General features: G+C 38.2%; 1 protein-coding gene across 12 annotated transcripts in view; it reads left to right on the forward strand.

Annotated features, from left to right (window-relative positions):
• The window catches only part of PLCB4 (phospholipase C beta 4), a 426,835-nt gene extending 410,261 nt beyond the window's left edge, over nt 1-16,574 (forward strand). For all 12 annotated transcript variants that reach the window (XM_047852988.1, XM_047852994.1, XM_047852992.1 and 9 more), the window contains 6 exons: nt 1,121-1,296; nt 4,322-4,423; nt 9,349-9,406; nt 9,805-9,891; nt 12,868-12,904; nt 15,043-16,574. In XM_047852988.1, coding sequence (XP_047708944.1) covers nt 1,121-1,296; nt 4,322-4,423; nt 9,349-9,406; nt 9,805-9,891; nt 12,868-12,904; nt 15,043-15,131 — 549 coding nt within the window. In that variant the 3' untranslated portion in view covers nt 15,132-16,574. The remainder of the gene's footprint in view (nt 1-1,120; nt 1,297-4,321; nt 4,424-9,348; nt 9,407-9,804; nt 9,892-12,867; nt 12,905-15,042) is intronic.
• The last annotated feature ends 6,405 nt before the right edge of the window (nt 16,575-22,979 follow it).

Consider the following 22,979-nt stretch of genomic DNA (forward strand, 5'->3'; position numbering starts at 1 on the left):
TGTTCAAGCTGAGCTTCTCGGTGCTATGCATTTTGTGTCCATTCTACCCTGAAGTGACATAGGCAGTAAGCCATGTGTCTTGGAGAATTGTTCTTCACTCTCTTTCTCTCTTCTTAACTGGAATGTTTGAGAATTAATGTCTCTGCAGCATGTCATGATTTTCAGAAGCTTTGCACAAATAGGAAAGTAAAAGTTTTTGCATTGATATCAGTTAGCTTTTGCTGCATAATAAGCCATGTCAAAATGTAGCGGCTGAAGACCACTACCAGTTATTAGTTTAAAACTCAGTGGGTCAGAATTTGGGCTGTACTCAGTTGGGTAGTTCTACTGATTTTGACTAGGCTCACTCATGTGTCTGCAGACAGCTGGGCTTGATGGCTCTACTCAGATATCTGGCGGCTAGCTGGCTGCTGGTTGCGTTTTCCAACATGACTTCTCGTCCTCCATCAGGCTAGCACAGGCTCTGTCACAGGGTAGCCTCAGAGTTCCAGACAGCAGAACGGGGAGCGTTTTCCAAGCTTCCTCTTGCACCACATTTGCTACTGTCTCCTTGCTGAATCCACTCACAAGGTCAGCCAGGTTCCAGGAGGTGGGGAAATGGATTCTAGCTCTTGATATGAGGGAAGGTACAAAACCACATTACAAAGAGCATGGATGTGGGGAGGGGAAGACTTTCTACCCCAGCATCTCTTAGAGTGGACACAGTGAGTCATGATCCAGGAATAAGAGAATACAGAGCTCTTCATTCAGATCTGTGGCCTTGTGGACATGAAGCTGGAAAGGCATGAGGAGCTGGGGAGAATCTGATCAAATCAGTAAAGGAGCCCAAGGTCTGGACAAAAGGGAACATGGACAAGTTAGGCAGTGAAATCACAGTCCACGGCTGAATATTTAGACCCAAAGTGATCGATTATTTTAATAAGCTGTGACCTCCTGATTCCCATGGATTAGTACCTGTTTTTGTTTTTTGTTTTTTGGGTTTTTTTTTATTGTTGTAGTATCTACTGATTCACCAACCAAATTGGTAGGTGAGATTTGAAATACAGGACTGATGCTGTGTTTTCAGTTCATACCGATCTGTGACAGTTCCAAATGGCACCATCCCCTTTTCCCCACACAGGTCAAAGAGATAGTGGCCCAGCACACAAAGGAGTGGTCAGAAATGATTAATACCCACAGTGCTGAGGAGCAAGAAATCCGGGACCTGCACCTCAGCCAGCAGTGCGAGCTCCTGAGAAAGCTACTGATCAGCGCCCACGAGCAGCAAACCCAGCAGCTAAAACTGTCCCATGACAGGTAGGCAAGTGAGCCTTCTCCAGAGCGAACTCCTAATTTTGTAATAGGATTGAGTGTATGTATGAGCCAAGGTAGGAAACAAGATCAACTTGACATAGGATACTGAGCTGTTACACATATCACATCATACAGTTGAGATAAGAAATATGAGCTATAAGAAATGGTCTCTGCCATCAAAGTGCTTACAAGTGTTAGCAAGGTTGGGGCACCTGGGTGGCTCAGTTGGCTAGGTGTCCAGCCTTGGCTCAAGTCATGATCTTAGGGTTCATGGGTTCGAGCCCTGCGTCGGGCTCGCTGATGGCTCAAAGCCTGGAGCCTGCTTTGTTCGGATTCTGTATCTCCCTCTCTCTCTGTCTCTCTCTCTGTCTCTCTCTCTCTCTCTCTCTCTCAAAGATGAATGAACATTAAAATTTTTTTTAAGTGTTGGCAAGGTATTAACGCTCACATGAACAATTAAGTTGAATTCCAAATAGTATAGGATGCACACTAAAAAGCAGCACAGCACAAAGGAGCTCGGCTGCTTCCGGAGGGGTCATGGAGGCTCCACTGGGTGGTAGGACTAACAATGGGCTTTGGAAAGTGGCCTGGAGCCTCGTAGGAAAGGAAGACACAGCAGGAGACAGAAACCAACCAGTTCAGCTCCTACCTCAGATTGGATCTGGTCACTCCCTGGCTAAATGTGGTGAGACCCTTTACATTATTAGGAATTCTGGGAATTTTAGAAAGAGAGGCCTAATCAAGAAACAGCAAAGAAGTATCAATTTATATGGGTTTCTTCCAGCTTCAGCAAATGGAATATCACATTTAAAATACCGCAAATAATGAACTGGACTTTCACCCGGGGCAGAAGAGTGTTGATGTCAATTACGTCTTTTTATCCCAGCTTTGTTACAGCTTGTTAGCTTCTCCCTTCATGCCTGCTGTATGCCACTGTTAGGATCTATTGATATACACAAAAGAGTAGAGAATAGAAAAGCATTATACAAACAAAGCAAACAAAAAATTTTAAACGCTAACTGCATAAATTATCTGGGTGCATTCATGAATTCCCAGCCTCATTTTGGAGTGACAGATGCAGCCCTGAGAATGTGAAGCATTTTGCCATAGTTCCCAATTTTCTCTTTCAAAGCAAGAAAATGAGGTATACCATGCTAAGTTTGCTGTAGGTTCATGTCCTATACCCTATCAATCTTAAAGCATTCTATTAAGTTGTATAGGATTAGAAGTTGTCTTTCTTTTTTCCCTTAGAGATGCTGTTGATTTGGTATACAAAAAGGTCTGTTCAGTACCCTGCCTTTGACCCCTGCTGCAATACCAGATTGTAGGTATCTTACCCTCACTCAATGATACTTCACAGGCTGAGGCACTCCATTCTAATCTCTCTTGTAGTTGAGTAAAGAAAAGAAGTTAGCCTCAACAGTAGGCATTGTCCAAAAGAAAAAAGGTAACTAATTCTTGCATTGCTTAGGAAGTTATTTGAAGAGAGCGTAAGCTATTTACTAATTTACCTTAAAAAAACAAATGCACGGCAGGGGCATTTTCCCAAGTAACAGCAGTGTTTAAGCTTTTCTTAAGCACCCTGTGGTTGTGTGCATTCTTCACCATCACAGCTGTGGCTCTTGGTTAAAAAATCTGGCCTTCTTGGGGCTCAGTTGGTTAAGCGTATGACTCTTGATTTCAGCTCAGGTCATGATCCCAGAGTCGTGGGATCAAGCTCCATGTTGGGCTGCATGCTGACAGTGCGGAGCCTGCTTGGGATTCTCTCTCCCTCTGTCTACCCCTCCCCTGCTCGCTCACTCGCGCTCTCTCTCTTTCAAAATAAAAATACTGCCTTTTTAATACTGGTCAGCAACATTCGGTCATTGAGAAATGCTTGTCGAATGAATGAATAAAGAAATGGTTGATTTACTAACACTAAACTGAGGAAGAATTTGAGAGCCATTTTCTTGGGCCTAGGAGTTTCTATGCATATTCCTGCATCTGGGGGGTCAGTGTTATCTATCCCTTTTGATATAGTACAGATACTACTTAGAACACCTGATTCCTTGGTCACTCATTTCCAGCCAGGGTTTCAAGGAGAACCCCCTAGGTTCCAGAAAAAACTCTCTGTTAATAATACTCATTTCAGTGTTCTAAATTGTATACCTTTAATACACACATAAGTAACCCAGGAGTCTTTGTCATGTGCACACAGACATTCTGGCACACGCAGTCATCAGTGGCCTTATGTCAACAACCTTTTTTTCTTACTTCCTGTGCTTATTTGAAATCATTTAGTCTCCTTCATTCCCATGAGCCGTCAGAAAACATGAAGGTCATTTGTGGGGGTCACAACATCCTCTGTCTCTCTTCCAGACCATCTGGTCCCAAGAAATGTAGGGCAAAGCTCAAAAATCTTTATATTTTTATGGGCAAACATAATGTCTCTTCATCCCATTTCATCACTGTTACTTTCTCAGTAGGTAACCCACTTCCACATCTCATGGATTCAGGCTCTTTCCTGCCTTTTCACAGGATGCAAAATAACTTGATGAGCTCAATAATGGGGGAAAAAAGTGAGAATGGGGAAATGAGCTCAATAATGGGGAAAAAACAACAGTGGGACTGTTGTTATATGTAGAATGAATGAATGGTTGGATGAATTTATTTATTTTTTTATTTTAGAGCACGAGTGGGGGAGAGGGAGAGAATCTTTTAAGCAGGCTCCATGCTGTCAGCCCTGACCCCCATGCAGGACACAATCCCATGACCTGATCTGAAATCCAGAGTCAGACGCTCAGCCAAATGAGCCACCCAGATGCCCCTATTTATTATTTTCTTATAGTTCCATGTCCATAACATAAAATTTGCCAGTTTAACTGTTTTTAACTGTGTGGCATCAGGTACATTCACACTGTTACGCAGCCATCACCACCATCCATCTCTAGAACTTTTTCATCTTCCCTAACTGAAACTCTGAATCTGATAAACACTAACTTCCCATTTCCCCCACCCCACCCCTGTTTGTTTTCTTTTTAATACTTAGGGAAAGCAAGGAAATGCGAGCACACCAGGCTAAGATTTCTATGGAAAATAGCAAAGCCATCAGCCAAGATAAATCTATCAAGAATAAAGCAGAACGGGAAAGGTAAGTCTGAGAACATTCACTGTGGGCATGTAGCATTGACTAGGAGGCATAGACTCAGTAATGTGTATGTGTGTGCATGCACACATACTCACATTTGAAATACAAAATCCTTGTGAGTTTTGACTAAGGATTCGGCTATTATAACTGCTGTGAAGATTTACCGTTACTATAGAATGGTTGTCTTCTGATTGCTTACTACCACCAGTAAAACAATCAATTGAATTTACATTCAGTATATGTGTGCTCATATACAAACAAAATTGTATAAAATATGGCAAAATATCCTTCCCACATTCCATTGGGTCATCCATCCCACAAGCATCTCACCTGCTCAGGTATAAGCCCAGTCTGGTTGGGTGGTTCTGAATAGCGGGTGTAGGAGGAAGGTCTTCCTTTGATTTGCCCTGTGTTGTCCTTGATATCAGGGATCATCTCCAAGGTCCCTAGTCAGATTTTCTGGCTTGACCTTATCTTGGTTGGTATTTTTTAGAAATAGAAACCAAGACAAGAATTTAGGTGCATGTCATTTACTGAGAAAGGGATCTTCAGAAAAGAGTAGGAAAAGTAGGAAGGGTCAAAGGCAGGGACTAAGCAAGGATATGTTGTTCTCAGCGACAGTCCCTCTTTAGGCTGATCCTAAGCTCTGTAGTAAGATATGTACCACACATCTCTTTAACACAGAAGTACAAAAGCCAGACCCCCCTGGTTTAGTCAGTCATTGGCCTCCTGGAGCTGGGGAAGATTTATGTGACCTCCAGAGAAGGTCCCAGATGCAAGCCCTTTAGGCAAAGGCAGTGTAGGGGATTTGAGAGGACATCATTAGTCATGTTATCCAAGAGAGGGAATTAACAGCACTTGATTCCCAGTGATCGCAAAATACAGAGCAAAGTGAAGATTATCTCTTGGGACTGAGACATGAGCATGTTTAGGGCTTCAAGTCACTTAACTCTCCCTTAGCTGAGTTGTTGGAGAACTTTGCAGCTGCAGAGGAAAGCACCCGTGTTTCACTTACATGGACTTTTGTGGGTACCTGATGTTTCCTCTTTGTTTTGAACAGGGCAAGAACTGCTGTTCAACTTCCTCAATTTCATTGATTTTTTCGCCATTATTAATAATGATATTAAACTTGAAATACAATCAGGTATAAAGTGTAATACCATCCAGTGATTTTCATACTGAAGTTTTGTTGAATTAAGTACAATTGAGAATGGGTCATCAATAGGACATGGAATTTCACAGTAGCATGACCTGGGAATGAATTGACTTTTTAAAATGTTGGCCTCAGAAATTTCCCAATCAATGTGGAGTATCTAGGGAAATTATTACTCAGCTTAATCAATACTTATTTGCAACATCCTATTGTGGGTCCAGTTTATGTATTCTCAGAAAAGGAGTTTTTAAGAGCCTTAGATACATGGGAATGACATTGTCTACTTTAGCTCAAAAACAGAATATTCCAGCCATTATAAAACCTCATCAATTTGAATTATTTTCGACTGTCCAAAGTGAAATACAGAATTCAGTAGGGTAAATGTGCTAATTATTAAACAGCTCTTTTTCATTTTTTTCAAGTATGTTACAAAGTGGACTTCCGTCCACTTTGTTTTTAATTTTTTTACTTTGATGTAATATACTTTTTTATTATAACTCTGTCTCCAGTGATAAGGTGGTTCGAGAACATCTACAAATGGCTGGTTTTTTAAATAATTTCTGGGTGCAAAATGGTTGTCTTCTAAACACACGCATTGTGTGTCCACTTTAAGAAAGAACTTAGAAATGAAATTAAAAATTTATAAGCAGATAGCTATGAAAGATATATGAAATTAAAAATTTATAATCAGATAGCTATGAAAGATATATAGAAACTGAAAAAACAAAAAACAACAAAAAAAGAAACTGAAAAACACCATTTCTGAGTTGAAGACAACATTTCAACAGAAATTAGGCAATATTTATAACTGAATGACAATACAAGTACTCTCTATCAATGTGTGGAAGGTAGCTAAACCATATAGCAAAAGAAACAATCAACAAAATCAAGAGGGAACCTACAGAATGGGAAAAATATTTATAAACCATGTATCAGGGATTAATATCCAAATATATATAAGGAACTCCTACAACTCACAACAAAACAACCTGATTTTAAAATGACAGAGGACCTGAATAGCATTTTTCCAAAGAAAACATACAAATGCCCAACAGATACATGAAAAGGGGTCAAGATCACTAATCATCAGGGAGATGCAAATCAAAACTACAGTGAAATAAAACCTCATACCTGTTAGTATGGCTATTTATCAAAAAGACAAGAGAGAACAACTGTTGGTGACAATGTAGAGAAAAGAGAACATTTCTGCTCTGTTGGCACCACGTAAATTGGTGCAGCCACTATTAAAAAAATATGGAGCTTCCTTAAAAATAGAAATACCATATGATCTCACAACCCTACTTCTCAGTATCTATCTGAAGGAACTGAAATCACTATATCAAAGAGATATCTGCACCCCTATGTTCATTGCAGCATTATTCAAATAGCCAAGACATGGAAAGAACCCAAGTGCTGATGAATGGATAAAGAAAAAATGATTTTCCATGCACATGTGTGCATGAATGTTATCCAGCCATTAAAAAAAAAAAGGAAATCTTGGCATTTGTGACAACGGACCTTGAGGGCATAATGTTAAGTGAAATAAGTCAGAGAAAGACAAATACTGTATGATTTCACTTATGTATGAAATCTAAAAAAAATCAAGCTCATAACAGCAGATAAAATGTTGGTTTCCAGGAATTAACGGGGTGGAGAAATGGGAAAATGTTGGTTAAAAGGTACAAGCTTCTAGTTATAAGAGGATTAAGTTCTGGGGATCTAATATCCAGCATGGTGACTATAGCTAAGAGTACTGTATTATTTATTTGAAAGTTGCTATACTATTTTCACCTTTTTTTTAAATTTTTTAATGATTATTTTTGAGAGAGAGAATGCAAGCAGGGGAGGGGCAGAGAGAGAGGGAGACACGGGATCTGAAGCAGGCCTTGAGCTGTCAGCACAGAGCCCAACACAGGTCCCAAACCAATGAACCATGGGATTATGACCTGAGCCAAAGTCGGACGCTTAACCAACTGAGCCACCCAGGTGCCCCTATCTTGTTTTCACCTTAAGAAAAGCAGGTAGCTTGAGTGAAAATTATAGCCTAGCTGTATAGAATATTTTAAATAAATGCAAACTAATGAGTTACATACCCAAGAGAGTATAAAATTAGAAATGCCCAAATTAGAGTAATAAAATTAGAGTAAACCCAAAGATTGCAGGTGGGGAGAAATAAAAGAGTATCAGAGTAGAAAACAAAAAGCAATAGGGATGGTCAGCAAAAACAAAGGCTTACTTTTTGAAAAAACAAACCCCACGAGGTCAGTGAACCTCCAGCAGGACTGCGCAAGAAGAAAAAAGAGCACAAGTTAGTAATCTTAGGTCTAAAAAGGAGGCATAACTGCAGAAATAATATTGTTGAAAATGAAGACTACTATAGAGAATACTACCAGTGAGTCTGAAAACTTGAATGGACAATTGCCCAGGAAAATATAAATGTCCAAAATTGACTGAAAAAGAACAAGATAACCACAATAGACCTCTAGCTATTAGAGAAATTCACTCAGAGGTCTATTCAGTCATGAAGATCACTCCCTGGTAATGATGCCATTTCACAAAACTAACTGACACAAAAGTAAATGCCTGGTAGTACCAAGAGCAGGCAAAGACATGCAGAAAAGTAGCATTCAGACACTGGTTGTGAGTGCAAATAAGGACAAGTGCTTTGGAGTAAAGGTGAAGCCATTCATTCCCTACCAACCTGCAAATCTAGGTCTATACCATAGAGAAATCCTTGCTCATATGCACAAGAAGATACTTGTGCATACTTATTTATCACTATACTTATTTAATCAATAGCCCCTGTGCCACACATCACAGGATCCTGTGCACCAGATCATTACCATTTGTCATTGATGGCCAACTAAAAATATTCTAGTCTCTTCATAAATGGAAAAACCCATATGGCATATGAAAATAATGAAGTGCTTTTAAACACAGCCGTATCTCTAAATTCTAGGTTAAGTAGTAAGTTACATGAATAAACCCAGAATATGTTACCATTTCGGTAAATTTGGAAAATACACAAAACAATACAGACCTGCAGCATCACTTGTGAGCTGGTTACAAATGCAGAGTCTCAGGCCCCACCCCAAAGCCACTAAATCAGACCCCTGGGGGTGGGCCCAGCAATCAGTGGTTTTGACAATATCTCCACTAGATTTGTAGGTGCATGAAAATTTGAGAAACACCTGTATGTGTTATTAAAATTTTTTTTAACGTTTATTTATTTTTTTGAGACAGAGAAAGAGCATGAATGGGGGAGGGTCAGAGAGAGAAGGAGACACAGAATCTGAAACAGGCTCCAGGCTCTGAGCTGTCGGCACAGAGCCCGACACAGGGCTCCAACTCACAGACCGTGAGATCATGACCTGAGCCGAGGTTGGATGCTCAACCGACTTAGCCACCCAGGTGCCCTTGGAATAAAAATATTAAAACATAGATGGGAAGGTCCACACCAAATTCAAAATAGTGGTTATGTCCAGAGAGAAAGAAACTGGAATCAGGAAAAATACAAAAGGGGCTTTAATTATATCTCTAACACTTTGTTTCCTTTAAAAATACAAGGCAAATATGGCAAAACATTAATATTGAGTAATCTGACTGGATACAAAGATGTTTGTATTTTCCACTGTACACTATAGGTTTCAAAATTCCACAAAAATTAGGAGAAGTGGTAATTCCATCCATATAATTAAATGGAATAGGACTTTAATATTATGTCAATTCTATTCAATGTCAGCTGCCAACTGATATTTGTACCTATTACTTTTAGGAGAGTCAGGGAGTTAAATAGCAGCAACACCAAAAAGTTTCTGGAAGAAAGAAAGAGAGTAAGTATTTTATAATTCTCTTGGCACTGTAAACAATAACTCACGCTTAGATATCAGACTTCTGGCTAATTTGTTTAATTTGATTTCTGTAAACATTCTAGCCTCTCTTGTCTGCTCCCTGAGAACTAAATAATCTATTACTAAAATCTTTAAGATATTAATTTGGCATTATTTTATATGGAAAAGGGAGCCAAGTTTTAATTGCACCTAAGTACTCTATTATTTTAGCAGGAAATATCTTCCCAGTAAGAATTAGGGGGTTATACTCTTCCAGTTGTCAGACTACTTTTCATGATTTTTTTAAATAATTATCTCCCTGGGTTAAATTGTAAACTTAACGGTCATACCTCTTCCATCCAAAGTTTATCCAAATTTTTTTTTTTTTTTTTTTTTTGCAGCTCGCCATGAAACAGTCCAAAGAAATGGATCAGTTGAAAAAAGTCCAGCTTGAACACCTGGAGTTCCTAGAGAAACAGAATGAGCAGGTATTTTACCTAAAGGGCATAAAAAGACATAGACAGCCAGCCAGGTTTGGGGGTGGATGCCGTACCTGCAGATAGTGACCCTTCTGCTAAAACCCATAGCCTGAGTAGCAGCATGGAAGGGTGGCTAGGATGTGATCCCTTTTACTGTATTTTCCCCATTGCATCAAACAAGAACAGAAAATACCCTTTTCTGAAATGGGAGAGGAATGTAGCCATGGGAGGAAGAGACTCTGAAGTCGTCTTTGGAATAGATTGTGATGATTCTAATAGTGATGTCCCTGAGAGGAGAAAACAGAGGTTACAAATTATGTCTCCATTTTCATTTAGAGCTTTGTAATTTGCAACCTAGGCACATGTGATAGTCTATTTAAAAGCAGATGAGAGAAACCACCTGGTTTCAACTTCAGTCTTAAAAGTCATAAAACCATCTTAGGGCTTACTAGTGGGACCCAAGGAAAGGAGCTGCCCAAAACTCTACAAGCCACCTAACGTGAGTGGATACCATATTCTTGGTATTTTGTTTTTGTTTTTGTTTTTTTCCAGCAAGGCACATAGTTACCCCAAATCCAACTCTTTAGTTAGCCATCGGGCATATACCAACACCAAGATATATATGTATGTTTACCCGAAGAATAGTGCAGGTGGGGTCCTTCCCAAATGGGCTACAGTCCACTGGCCATCCAGTCTCAATTTCAGTATGATGGCACTACCACCAGCTTATAAGACAAAATGACCCTCCATGGCAGGTTAAATTTGAGTCTATCTTAGTTCAAATTTCAGTTTTTAGGTATGCTGGTTTGGAAGTTTTTTTATCTAGATAATTTACTTCTGTCTAGGAACTGTCAAGAGGTTTTGATGAAACGTGTACTACATTGTTCTTTCCTATTTCCTCATCTACAAAGCAATCCTCTTTAAGATGTATTTCTCAGAGTAAATGGCTCCTTTTGAAAAACACTTCAATTGGAATTATGCTAAAATGTATCTTTTAGAAAGTAAAACAAAACCCTTAAATCTTCTCTTTTTGTATTGCAGTTGGGTAACAAGTAAATCCAACTTCTGGTTTCAGATTTGTTACTTTTTGGTGGACAGAAGTTTTATTCATCAACATACTTCTGAGTTATGTTTCACATTTCCTTTTCAGCTAAATGCTTCTATTCATGAATAGTCCACAGATCCTCAAGGGGGACAATAAATGTTTTATTGTCCTGTGGGTCCAATTCATTTGACCATCTCATAGATACATCACGTTGTGGTACGAGTTACCTAGCTTATGTTGTTGGTCTTAAAGCACTTCTCAGGAAGTGTTCCCATGGGCAAAATGGGAATATGAATAAAGGTAAAGCCACCATCTCCAAAATGTTAGAACCTACTTCTGTGATTCAGGGCTGGGTGGGGATAACGATGCCTCTCAGAAGGCAAAATGAAGGTAAGGCAGTTAACTAAATTAAGAAACTCCTTGGAAATCACTGTGTTGCTTAGCAACAAGTTTGACTAAAGAATGTAAATGTGCTAAAAATTACTCATTACTACAATAGTGGTGAATATCAGAGCTAGAGAATATGCTTACCTAGTGTTTTTTATTTCAGAGCCAAGGTACATAATAAAAAAAAAATCACTTGGAGCTTTTATCCTAATACATGGGTAATTCAAACCACCCCAGAGTTCTTGCATTAAAATATAATGGATTAGTGATAACTGGCTTGATAATATTGGGAGGATAGTGGCTTTTTGATCCAAAAATTGATATAATGCATTTCAATATGTTGTAAGCAGTGTCTACCACCCACAACTGATACTTTGAGTCACAGAAGCTTAGGAAAGCATAGAATATGAGAAAGCTTGAGATTTGATGAAGATTCAGTGAGATTCTATGACAAGAAATTCACAGTATCCTATTGATGCTTCCAGAAAAGGTAGAATTTGGACTTGAATTTCTGTGTTAAGCTTTGCTTTACCAAAACATGCCCTGTTCAGTAAAAAATCCAGTCCCAGATCTTTCTAGTGTGGTTTTGTTTGGAACTTAACAGAGAGCTCTCAGTTACTCTGTGTGTTACAACACTGTCCCAGGCATAGTCCAAAAGATAGAGTGAGTGACTCCATTTCTTCCCTCATAATAGGCATGGGCTGGAGCCAGGTAGGTGAGCTCCCTTCATAGCCAATTAAACACTTCATTGGCAGAAAAGTTCCCTTATTTCCAGACATCCTAAATTTTTAGAACAGTCTCCCAAACCTTTGTTAAACCCAAAGACTACTTTCTGCTTCTAAGCCAAAGATAAAATAATTTTAACATTCATCCCTTATATCTCCCTTTAAGGCTTCTTACTGCTTCCTTATGACCCAACTCCCAGAGGTTCACCCCATCCCTGCAAAGCAGAGTGTGGAATGGATCTCCTTAATTAGCTACACCAGCGTTGAGGGCACTGGCGGAAACAAGTCAAGTTTTAATATATTTTGGCCCTGATTCTAGATCCTAACCTCCTGTGTTCTTTTTAAGCCATCTAATGGCCTTGCCTACTTGGTCAGCCAATGCTTCATTTAAAAGTCCAAAGGTCAGGGACTCGTTTTCTACTAAGTTTTCCCAAGTATCTCATCATCCTCACATGTACCATTCCAAACATCAACAGCTCCATTACTTTCACACCCAAGCTTTAAAAATTGATTTTTGTCATCAACCCTACCATTTAATAAAGTGAGGGTTCTTGCTAAAAGGTGGGTTCTCCCCCCTCCAATCACTGCTGAGGAAGAGAAGCACAGTCTGGGCTCTTAGGCATCGGTTGTTTGTTTTGTTCTTTTTTTTTTCTGTTGAGATCAATTTGGGGAGAGTTTGTCACTGATGGGTGTATACATGTTTTATTCTTAGCTTTTTTGCTTTTCTGTATATGGTTTTACATTCATTTTTCAAGTTCACTTCAGTATTCATTTATTTTGTTTTATATGTATGACTCAATTTTGACATTACTATTTTTGTACAAACAGCTATTGAAATCCTGCCATGCAGTGTCCCAAACGCAAGGTAGGACTGAAACTCTAATCAGCAAGACATTGCTTTCCTTCTCAGCTATGCTAGTGTTCTCGGGGCGATCTCCATTTATGATTCATATCTGCTCATAGCTAAGGAGTATCTCAAGGTTTTGGATGTAAAAGTTTGATCATGTCATGCTTGGACTTCTGATGTAATATACAAACTGACATGCCCAAAATCTTTAGAGAATGATTTCTGAGGGAGTTGGAACCAACGTTTCCTACTACAGACCTAGGAAACTCAAGTCATGCTAATAACAATATACCTACACATCAAGAACAGTGATATATGACTGTCATTTGGACTGACCACAGCTAACTCTGGGTCACAAGGTCAGATCTCTCCCAAACATTAATATGACTGCAATTAATTTTAAAGCACCCTACTAGAAAGTTCATTGGTGCTTTTTTAATGACAGAGTTATGGTCTGTGTGCAGAAACATTATAGAGTGTTATGACCCTTGTCATGCTTTCTGCTAGATCTGGTCTGCCAAGGACCCTAATCACCTCTTATAAGTAAGGTGACCGTATAATTTATTATCTGAACCAGGATCATTTTGAGAGGGAAAGAGGGTGATGTTCATAATTGCCAGGACTACAGGCATAAACTGGAACTGTCCAAATGGAAATGCATGGTCACCCTGCTTCGATGAGAACTTAGCTCTGAGAATAGTCCTTTATTGTCATATGATTCTTCATTCTATGACCGTGTTCAGTAGTGCCTTTAAATGCTAAATGGGGAAAAGCACAGGGAATCTTTTGTTACTATTTATTGAACATAAAAGTATTTAATTTCTAGTGCTGATAATGTTTCACTGTCCTCTCTTATGAATACCGTTTGTGTCATGGTTTCATGTTTGTATATTTTTCTCCATTTCTTCATTTCTCTATTAGAGTATTAGTATACTTCAGGCATAGAAGAATATCTAGGTAGAGGGAACCGTCCATCCCATATTTGAGCAGAAAGATAAAATTCTTTGGTACTACTCTATCCTCTTTGCCAAAAGAAAACTTGAAGCCACAATATAAATAAGAAAATTACTGTATGGTCCATGGGTCATACTGGTTTTGTAACAGGGCCTCTTTGGGACCTCTAGATGCTTATTGGATGATGTTCAGATTTGACCAACCTCCCCCCCCCCCGCCATTGACCTTCTATTTAGTTGGAATACCTAAGCAGACCTGAGTAGTAACATCAACACACTTCAGAGTCCTCTGAGTTATGTCTTTACCATGTTTCCATTCTGAAATGTCCTTTATTTCAAAGTGGCATGTCACACAAAGAGGAAAGGGATGCTTTCTTATTCCCTCAAAAATTACATGGGTTGGCTTGGGCATAAGCATCCAGGAACCAGCTGGAAAGTAAATGTTGAAATAAGCCAATTAATTTTCCCTATACTGCCAAACACAGAATCTGCCCCCATCTGACTCCTTTCTACCTCCCAAACCCCCTGGTTGTCTTAGTGACAGTCTTAATTCAGGAGACCAAGTTCACCATGGCTTACTTCCTGGGGAAGCCCATAAAAACTTCCCTTGAAGTGAGAGCCCAGAGGGATAATTTTTGGACAATAGGATTCCAGGAACCCTACACATTCCTGTGATGTTGTATTTGCAAGGCACTCCAGCCAAATCAATGTGATATGCTCCCAACTAAATTTCTCCATCAGATTCTTAGGGAGTTAACTAAATTTCAGGCTATTTGGGGAAAATACTGTGCATAAGAAACACCTGTTCTAAAAGTTCAAATTATACACAGCCAAGGCAACATGTCCATCTGTAGAATCTAAATCAAATGGTTTGATGTGAGGTAGTCTATTGAAGGCCTGGCTTAGCCTCTTTTCAAATGGTTTTCCTGGTGCTATGGAGAACTAGTTCTTCACAAGCTTTAATGTGCATCCAGATATCTTAAAGATCTTGTCAAAATGCACATTCTGATCCAGTAGGTGTGGGATGGAGTCCCTTGGAGTCCAAGGTTGTGCATTTCTCACAAGGTCCTGGTCCACAGACCTCACTTTGAGTAGCAAGGGACATAGTGACAGCATGGAATTTACGGGAGAAGAGAGGCCGGGGCGGCTACATGCCTTTGAGCGAGAATTTCAACACGTAAGGCCATGTTTCTGATGTTACAGGCGAAGGAGATGCAGCAGATGGTGAAGTTGGAAGCCGAGATGGACCGCAGACCAGCAACAGTAGTGTGAAACTCCAGAACGCAAACTGAAGCCCCAAAACCACACAGCATCAAAAGATCACCCCCAAGCTTCCCAACACAGAGTTCACGCAAGAAGGCTGCTGTCTGTGGGTTTCCTTTACGCCCAGCCAAGATGTTACCTGAAACCACCGAGACTTACATATTTCTATTTAACATTTTGAGTATTGGATCTCCTTGGCCAACCATAAGTAGCTCCCAACCCACCCAAATTACTAGCCCAATAAGGCAGAGTTTCACCCTTGATATTATAACTTAAACATGTTTGCTATAAAATACCATCACAAGTGAATGAGCTTGGTGTCCACAACTCTGCTCTGTGATGCATTAGGACATGTTTGAGCTGCAGCAAAAATAGTGCATTAGCGATTGAATATCAAGTGCATGCACTAGGGGGAAAAAAACCAACTCTGTCTACAAATTCATCAGCAGAAGTGGCAGTCTGCTAGACAAATTTTGCAGAATTTTTCTACATCTGAGTTACCTCATCAGTAAGTGCCATGTCTCTGCCATGCCGTAAGAAGCTAAGTTCCTGTAAAAGTTGTGGAAATTATTAGAATAAAAAACAGTAGAACAGTGTACCTGTGCCAAAACTCATCAGTGCTCAAGGGAGAACTCTGTTAGGCACATGTTAAGAAAGTTTACATCTGATATTGCTTTATAGGAATTGCTTCTTCCGATTCCAGACATTATAATACACTATTACACCATAAAGATCGTGAAGTGGTAATTGGCAAACGTTTGTAAATGTGACCATGTATAAAATATTTATACTCCTACTTCACACTGTTAGAGCAAAATCATCTACGTATTGCCACATGATGAGATTAGTAAACAGGAATACCAGAACTATGTTTGCATGATACACAAGCACCAGTTAAGACTAATCCATACAGATACAGTTAACCTAATGCCAAATAAATACTGGTTTAATAAAATGTATGGCACAGAATATAATTTGACTATGAAGACTTTTAGCATAATGAAAAAGTCTATATATATGTGTATATGAATTATGTGGGCATTCTTGATACTTCAAGTTCTAGTTTCAAAAAAATACATAACTAATTTAATTTTACACAAAAATATTTATGCAGATTTTCAGAATTTCATATCAGGAAATAACCTTTTTACGTCTGTTAAATATCAAAACAATTTGCTACAGTGTTAATCTGCATGGTCTTTAAGCCTGCCATAGTTGTGTCGCAGACAGTGCATGAAAAAGTATTCTGCGGGGAATCAAGCCATGCCGCCCAAGCCGGGAGGAGCGCATGGAAACTTGGTAGTCTAGAACTAATCAGATTACTGATTTTAGGACACAAAACACCAACTGAATTGTTGTATATGCTTGTACAAATTGATTCTGTGTGTTCCCCTGAACAAAGCAGAGAAAACGATGTTACCATCAATATTGAAATTAAACTTCCAACTTCTCTAATAAAAAATGAAAACACATTTACCATCCGTCAGAGTATATACTTTCCAGCAGACTTTTTGCCTTTTTCATAAATGAGCCCTTCGTTATTTCTAAAGGAGGCTTATTCGTGCCCCCACACATTTCCCCTGCCTCCAAATGACAACAAAACAGGCTCATTCTGGTTGATACCCAAATGTGATGCATTTGTTGACGTACGTGTTTTTCTTTTTCTCCTATGTATCATTTGAACTGGTTTCTGTGGAATTTCTCTGGTTCCCTGTTTGCTGGTCTGGAAGACAATGGAGTTAGACCATATGTCTTTCAGCACTAATATCCCATGGAAAATTATGGCTATTAATGTAGCACCACATTGGGATGGCCAATTCTCAAGAATTCCAAATGGCTCCTCATCCGATCAAAGGACATTTTTTTTTAATTTTTGAAAGAAAAGGAGCTAGTGTGAGTGGGGGAGGGGCAGAGAGAGAGGGAGACAGAGGATCCAAGCAGCCTCCACGCTCTCATTGGCACAGAGCCTGATGCAGGGCTCAAGTTTCAACCAGACGCTTAAAAGACTGAGCCACCTAGGTGCCCTCCTCCCCCCATCAAGACTTCTAACAAGAGCTTAGCACACCATTCTGTGGCACTTGGGTGAATTCAGCAATTGCTTCTCTTTCCCTTGCTCCCAGTTTTCCCTTTGATCTGATCTTCTCTGCCTTTTCATCCTTTTACACTGCCATAAATATTTCCATTTCCCAGTGTTCTATCCAGAGCTGCTTTCTTCTTTAGACTACTCCCAGTATTTGAGACATTTTGCCCCAACCTCAAAAAAGATTCCCCTGTAGGATTAAGATGTACAACAAAACGATGTTTTACTTTCAATTAGAAGGTCAGATTGCACTCATTCTGCATTCTCACTTATGAAGGAAAAAAAAATCTTGCCAGTTAAAGTAACTCAACCTTTTCCAGATTAAAAAAACAAGTTATTTCAGAGGCATATTCAATTATTTCAAAGCCAAACCCCCTGTTAGAGTCCCAGCCCCATGCAGGCCTTTCTCCCAGATGGCAGTGGGGAGGAGCATCTGGTCTCCTAACTGCCCTGCGCTGCAGCCCTGAAAAATGGATTCTTCCATCCAGTGGTTCAAGGTCTCTTCTCAGTCAAGTGTTCACCCTGAACTCAGTTTATATTAGCATTCTTCGGGGATGCACAGGAACTTCTGGATTCTTGTGAGCTGTTGGAATACCAGAGGTGCTAACACCAGTCCATTTAAATACCTGCTTTGCCCATTGGTCAGCTACTAGTGCCATGTTCCAGTGTCGTGATATTTCTCCAGGAGGCTTGCAGTTTGTCAGAGCAGTGCCCCAAGAAGCAAGAGGCGATCCTGATTTATATTGGGCCCCAGGCCAACCTGGGTTTCTACTACGTCTTGATTCTCCCACCCAGCAGGACTTCCTGTTTCAATCTGGGAGTCAGGACCCTTGAGTCCATTCTGTCTCCTCAGTCCAGAAAGGATATAGAACTGCCTATACCTGACTGACTGGAATGTCCATACAAGACTATTCCCACTTCATAAGCAGACTGTTCTTACCCTTTTGTGACGATAAAAGGCTTGGTGGGGAAAAAAAGAAACAGATTGCCAAAATAAATTCATTGGGAAGTATTATAGTTCATCAGATCTAAGATACCATTGGTTATAAGATGCACCATTATTCTATATACCACGAAGAATGAAAACATGTTGCCAATTAAACTTGGACACATCATCCTGTGATTATAAGACATCTCAATTTCAGAGATGTGAAAATGTGAAAATATGTGTATCTTGGAATCCAAGAAATAGTATTTCAAAAATATTGTACAAGCTAATCAAATCCCAAGACTTAAGGGGCTGGCAGGGGTGGGGGGGGGAGGTGTAGGTAAGGGAAAGCAAGTATTAAAGATAGGCTACAAGTGGTACATTGTACCTGCTGTCAGCACAGAGCCTGCTTCACATCCTCTGTGCCCCTCCTCTCTCTCTGCCCCTCCCCCACTCTCTTGCTCTCAAAAATAAACATTAAAAAAACGCCAATCAAAAGACATCGGGTAATGGAATGGGTAAAAAAAATAATCTATATGCTGCCTATAAGAGATTCATTTCAGACCTAGAGATACAGAAAGCTTGAAAGTGAAGGGATGGAAAAGCATTTATCATGCAAATAGAAGTGAAAATTGACCTGAGATAGCAATACTTATATCATTCAAAATAGACTTTAAAACAAAGTCTGTAACAAGAGATAACTATGGACACTATAACCCAATAAGAAGATATAACAATTGTAAATATTTATGCACCCAACATGGAGCACACGCAAATACATAAAACAGCTAATAGTAAAGGAAGTAATCAATAGTAATACAATAATAGTAGGGGACTTACATCAATGGATAGATCATCCAAATAATATTCAGATTACTCCATCCTAAAACAGAATATATATTCTTTTCAAGTTCACATGGTATGTTCTTCAGGATAGATCACATATTAGGCCACAAAAACAAGTCTCAGCAAATTGGAAACTGAAGTCATACCACGTATCTTTTCTGAAAACACTACAAAACTAGAAATCAACCACAAGAAAAATCTGGAAAGAACACAAATACATGAAGGTTACATAACATGCAACCAATGAATGAGTTCCCAAGAAATCAATGAGGAAATGAAAAAACATGGAGGCAAATGAAAACGAAAATACAATAGTCCAGAATCTTGGGGATGCAGCAAAAGTTGTTCCAAGTGGCAAGTTTATAGCAATAAGAGCCTAACCTCAAGAAGCAAGAAAAATCTCAAATGACATAATCTCACACTTAGAGGAACGAGAAGAAAAAACCCAAACCCAGTAGAAAGAAGGAGATAATAAAGATTAGAGCAGAAATAAGGAAACTAAAAAAAATACAACAGATTAATGAATCCAGGAGATGGTTCTTTGAAAAGATCAACAATATTGACAAACCTTTAGCCAGGCTCATCCAAAGAAAGAGAGAGACAGAGAGAGACAGACAAATAAATAAATAAATATTTTAAAAAAGCAACTCAAATTCAGAAATGAAAGAGAAATAACATCATAGAAACACAAGTATTATAAAATAATTATAAAAGAATTATAAAGGATTATAAGATTATAAAAGGATTATAAAAGAATATTATGAAAAATTATATGCCAACAGACTGAACAACCTAGAAGAAATTGATCAATTCCTAGACCTTCCTGAATCAGGAAGAAATAGAAAATTTGAATAGACTGCTTAACAGCAATGAAATTGAATCAGTAATCAAAATACTCCCAATAAACAAAAGTCTAGGACCAGACAACTTCACTGGTGAATTCTACCAAACATTAAAGAAGAGTTAATAACTATTTTTCTTAAACTATTCCAAAAAGTAGAAGAGGAAGGAAAGCTTCCAAAATTATTCTATGAAGCCAGAATTATTGTGATACCAAAACCAGATAAAGATACCATACACAACAAAAAAAGAGAGAAATACAGGCCAATAACTCTGATGAATATAGATACAAAAATCCTCAATAAAATACTAGTAAATAGAATCCAACAGTACATTAAAAAATAATTCACATGACCAAGTGGTATTTATTCCCTATGCAAAGGTGGTTCAATATTTGCAAATCAACATGATACATCACAATAAGACAAAGGATAAAAAGCATATGATCATTTCAGTAGATGCAGAAAAAAACATTTGACAAAGTACAACATCTAAGCATGATAAAAACCTTCAACAAAGTAGGTTCAGAGGGAACATAACCTCAACGTAATTAAGGCCATATATGAAAAACCCACAGCTAGCATCATAGTCAATAGTGAAAACCTGAGAGCTTTCCCCCTATGATCAAGAACAAGACAAGGATGTCCACTCTCATCATTTTTATTCAACACAGTACTGGAAGTCCTAGCCACAGCCATCAGACAAGAAAGAAAAATAAAAGGCATCCAAATTGGTAAAGAAGAAGTACAACTTTCACTCTTTGCAGATGACATGATACCGTATATAGGAAACCCCAAAAATTCCACTAAAAGACTACTGGAACTGATAAATGAATTTAGGTAACAGAATACAAAATCAACGTGCAGAAATCTGTTGCATTTCTATACACCAATAATGAAGCAGCACAAAGAGAAATTAAGAAAACAAATCCATTTACAATTGCACCAAAAATAATAAAATACCTGGGAATAAACAACCAAGGAGATGAAAGACCTGTACTCCAAAAACCATAAAAGATTGATGAAAGAAATTGAAGACGACACAAACAAATGGGAAGATACCTCATCCCATGCTCATGGGTTGGAAGAACAAATATTGTTAAAATGTCCATACTCTCCAAAGCAATCTAAAGATTTAATGCAACCCCTATCAAAATACTAACAGTATTCTGCATAGAACTAGAACAAATAATCTTAACATTTGTATGGAACCACAAAACATCCTGAATACCTAAAACATTCTTGGAAAAGAAAAGCCGGAGGTATCACAATTCCAGATTTCAAGTTGCACTACAAAATTGTAGTAATCAACAGTATGGTATTGGCATAAAAATAGACATGTAGTCCAACAGAACAGAAAAGAGAACCCAGAAATAAAACCATGATTAAATGGTCAATTAATCTTTGACAGAGGATATGCAATGGGAAAAAGTTTCTTCAACAAATAACGTTGGGAAAACTGGACCACTTTCTTTTACCATACACAAGAATGAACTCAAAGTAGATTAAAGACCTAAATGTAAGACCTAAAACCATAAAAATCCTAGAAGAGAGCACAGGCATTACTTTCTCTTATATCAGCTGCAGTAACATTTTTCTAGATATATCTCCTGAGGCAAGGGAAACAAACCAAAAATAAACTATTGGGACAACATCAAAATAAAATCTTCTGCACAGCAAAGGAAACAACAAACAAAAACTAAAGTGGGAGAAGATATTTGCAAATGACATCCAATAAAAGGTTAGTATCCAAAATATATAAAGAACTTACACAACTCAACACACACACACACACATACACACACACACACACACACACACACACACACACATCCAAATAATTCCATTAAGCAATTGGCAGAAAACATAAACAGACATTTCTCCAGAGACATACAGATGGCAAACATACACATGAAAAGATGCTCAGCATCACTCATCATCAGGTAAGTGCAAATCAAATCCACAATGAGATATCATCTTACACCTGTCAGAATGGCTAAAACCCAAAAAACACAAGAAACAAGTGTTGGCGAGGATGTGGAGGAAAAAAAACAACCTTCATGCACTATTGGTGGTAATGCAAACTGGTGCAGCTACTGTGCAAACCAGTATGGAGCTTTCTCAAAAAATTAAAAATAGAATTACCATATGATCCAGTAATTCCACTACTGGGTATTTACCTGAAGAATACAAGAACATGAATTCAGAAAGGTGCATGCACCCCTATGTTTATCATAGCATTATTTACAATAGGCAAATTATAGAAGCAGCCCAAGTGTCCTCAATAGATGAATGGAATAAAGAAGATGTGGTATATATATATATATATATATATATATATATATATCCATGAAAAGGAATGAAATCTTGCCACTTGCAACAACATTAATGGATCTAAGAGGTAGAATGCTAAGTGAAATAAGTCAGAGAAGGGCAAATACCATACGATTTCACTCATAGGTAGAATATAAGAAACAAAACAAATGAACAGAGGAAAAAAGAGACAAAACAGAAAACAGACTCGTAACTATAGAGAATAACCATCTGCTTATGGGAGGTGGGGGCGGGGGAGCTGGATGAAACAGATGAAGGAGATTAAGAAAACACTTATGATGAGCACCAAGTAATGTACAGAATTGTTGAATCACTATATTGTACATCTGAAACTAATATGATACTGTATGTTAACTATATTGGAATTAAAACATATATATTGTGTATATATGTATATATACATATTCTATGTATGTATATGGTCTACATATGTAGTATATAATATATATGGTATATGTATGTACTGTATATCTATATGGTATGTGTATGTACCATATAATATAGTACATTTAGTATATATATATGTAGTATATATATTACTATTGCATAGTATGTAATATATATATATATACACACACACATGTGGCTATAATTAATACCTAAGAAACAAAGTAATTTAATTTAATTAATTTAATTTAATTTAATTTAATTTAATTTAATTTAAAGAGGCAAAATTCTTCAGCCAGGTCAGTTCTGTTGGAGTAAATTTGACACTGAAAAAATACCTCCATTTAATTTTGTCAGCCCAAAACTAGAACCAAGAAAAAACTGACCCAATAAGACTTTTCTGACATAGATATGGTTAAGAATTCCTGGAATTACTATATAAGTGAAATGAAATATATTTATT

The sequence above is a fragment of the Prionailurus viverrinus genome, chromosome A3 (genome assembly GCF_022837055.1).
Source record: "Prionailurus viverrinus isolate Anna chromosome A3, UM_Priviv_1.0, whole genome shotgun sequence".
Taxonomy (NCBI): Eukaryota; Metazoa; Chordata; class Mammalia; order Carnivora; family Felidae; genus Prionailurus; species Prionailurus viverrinus.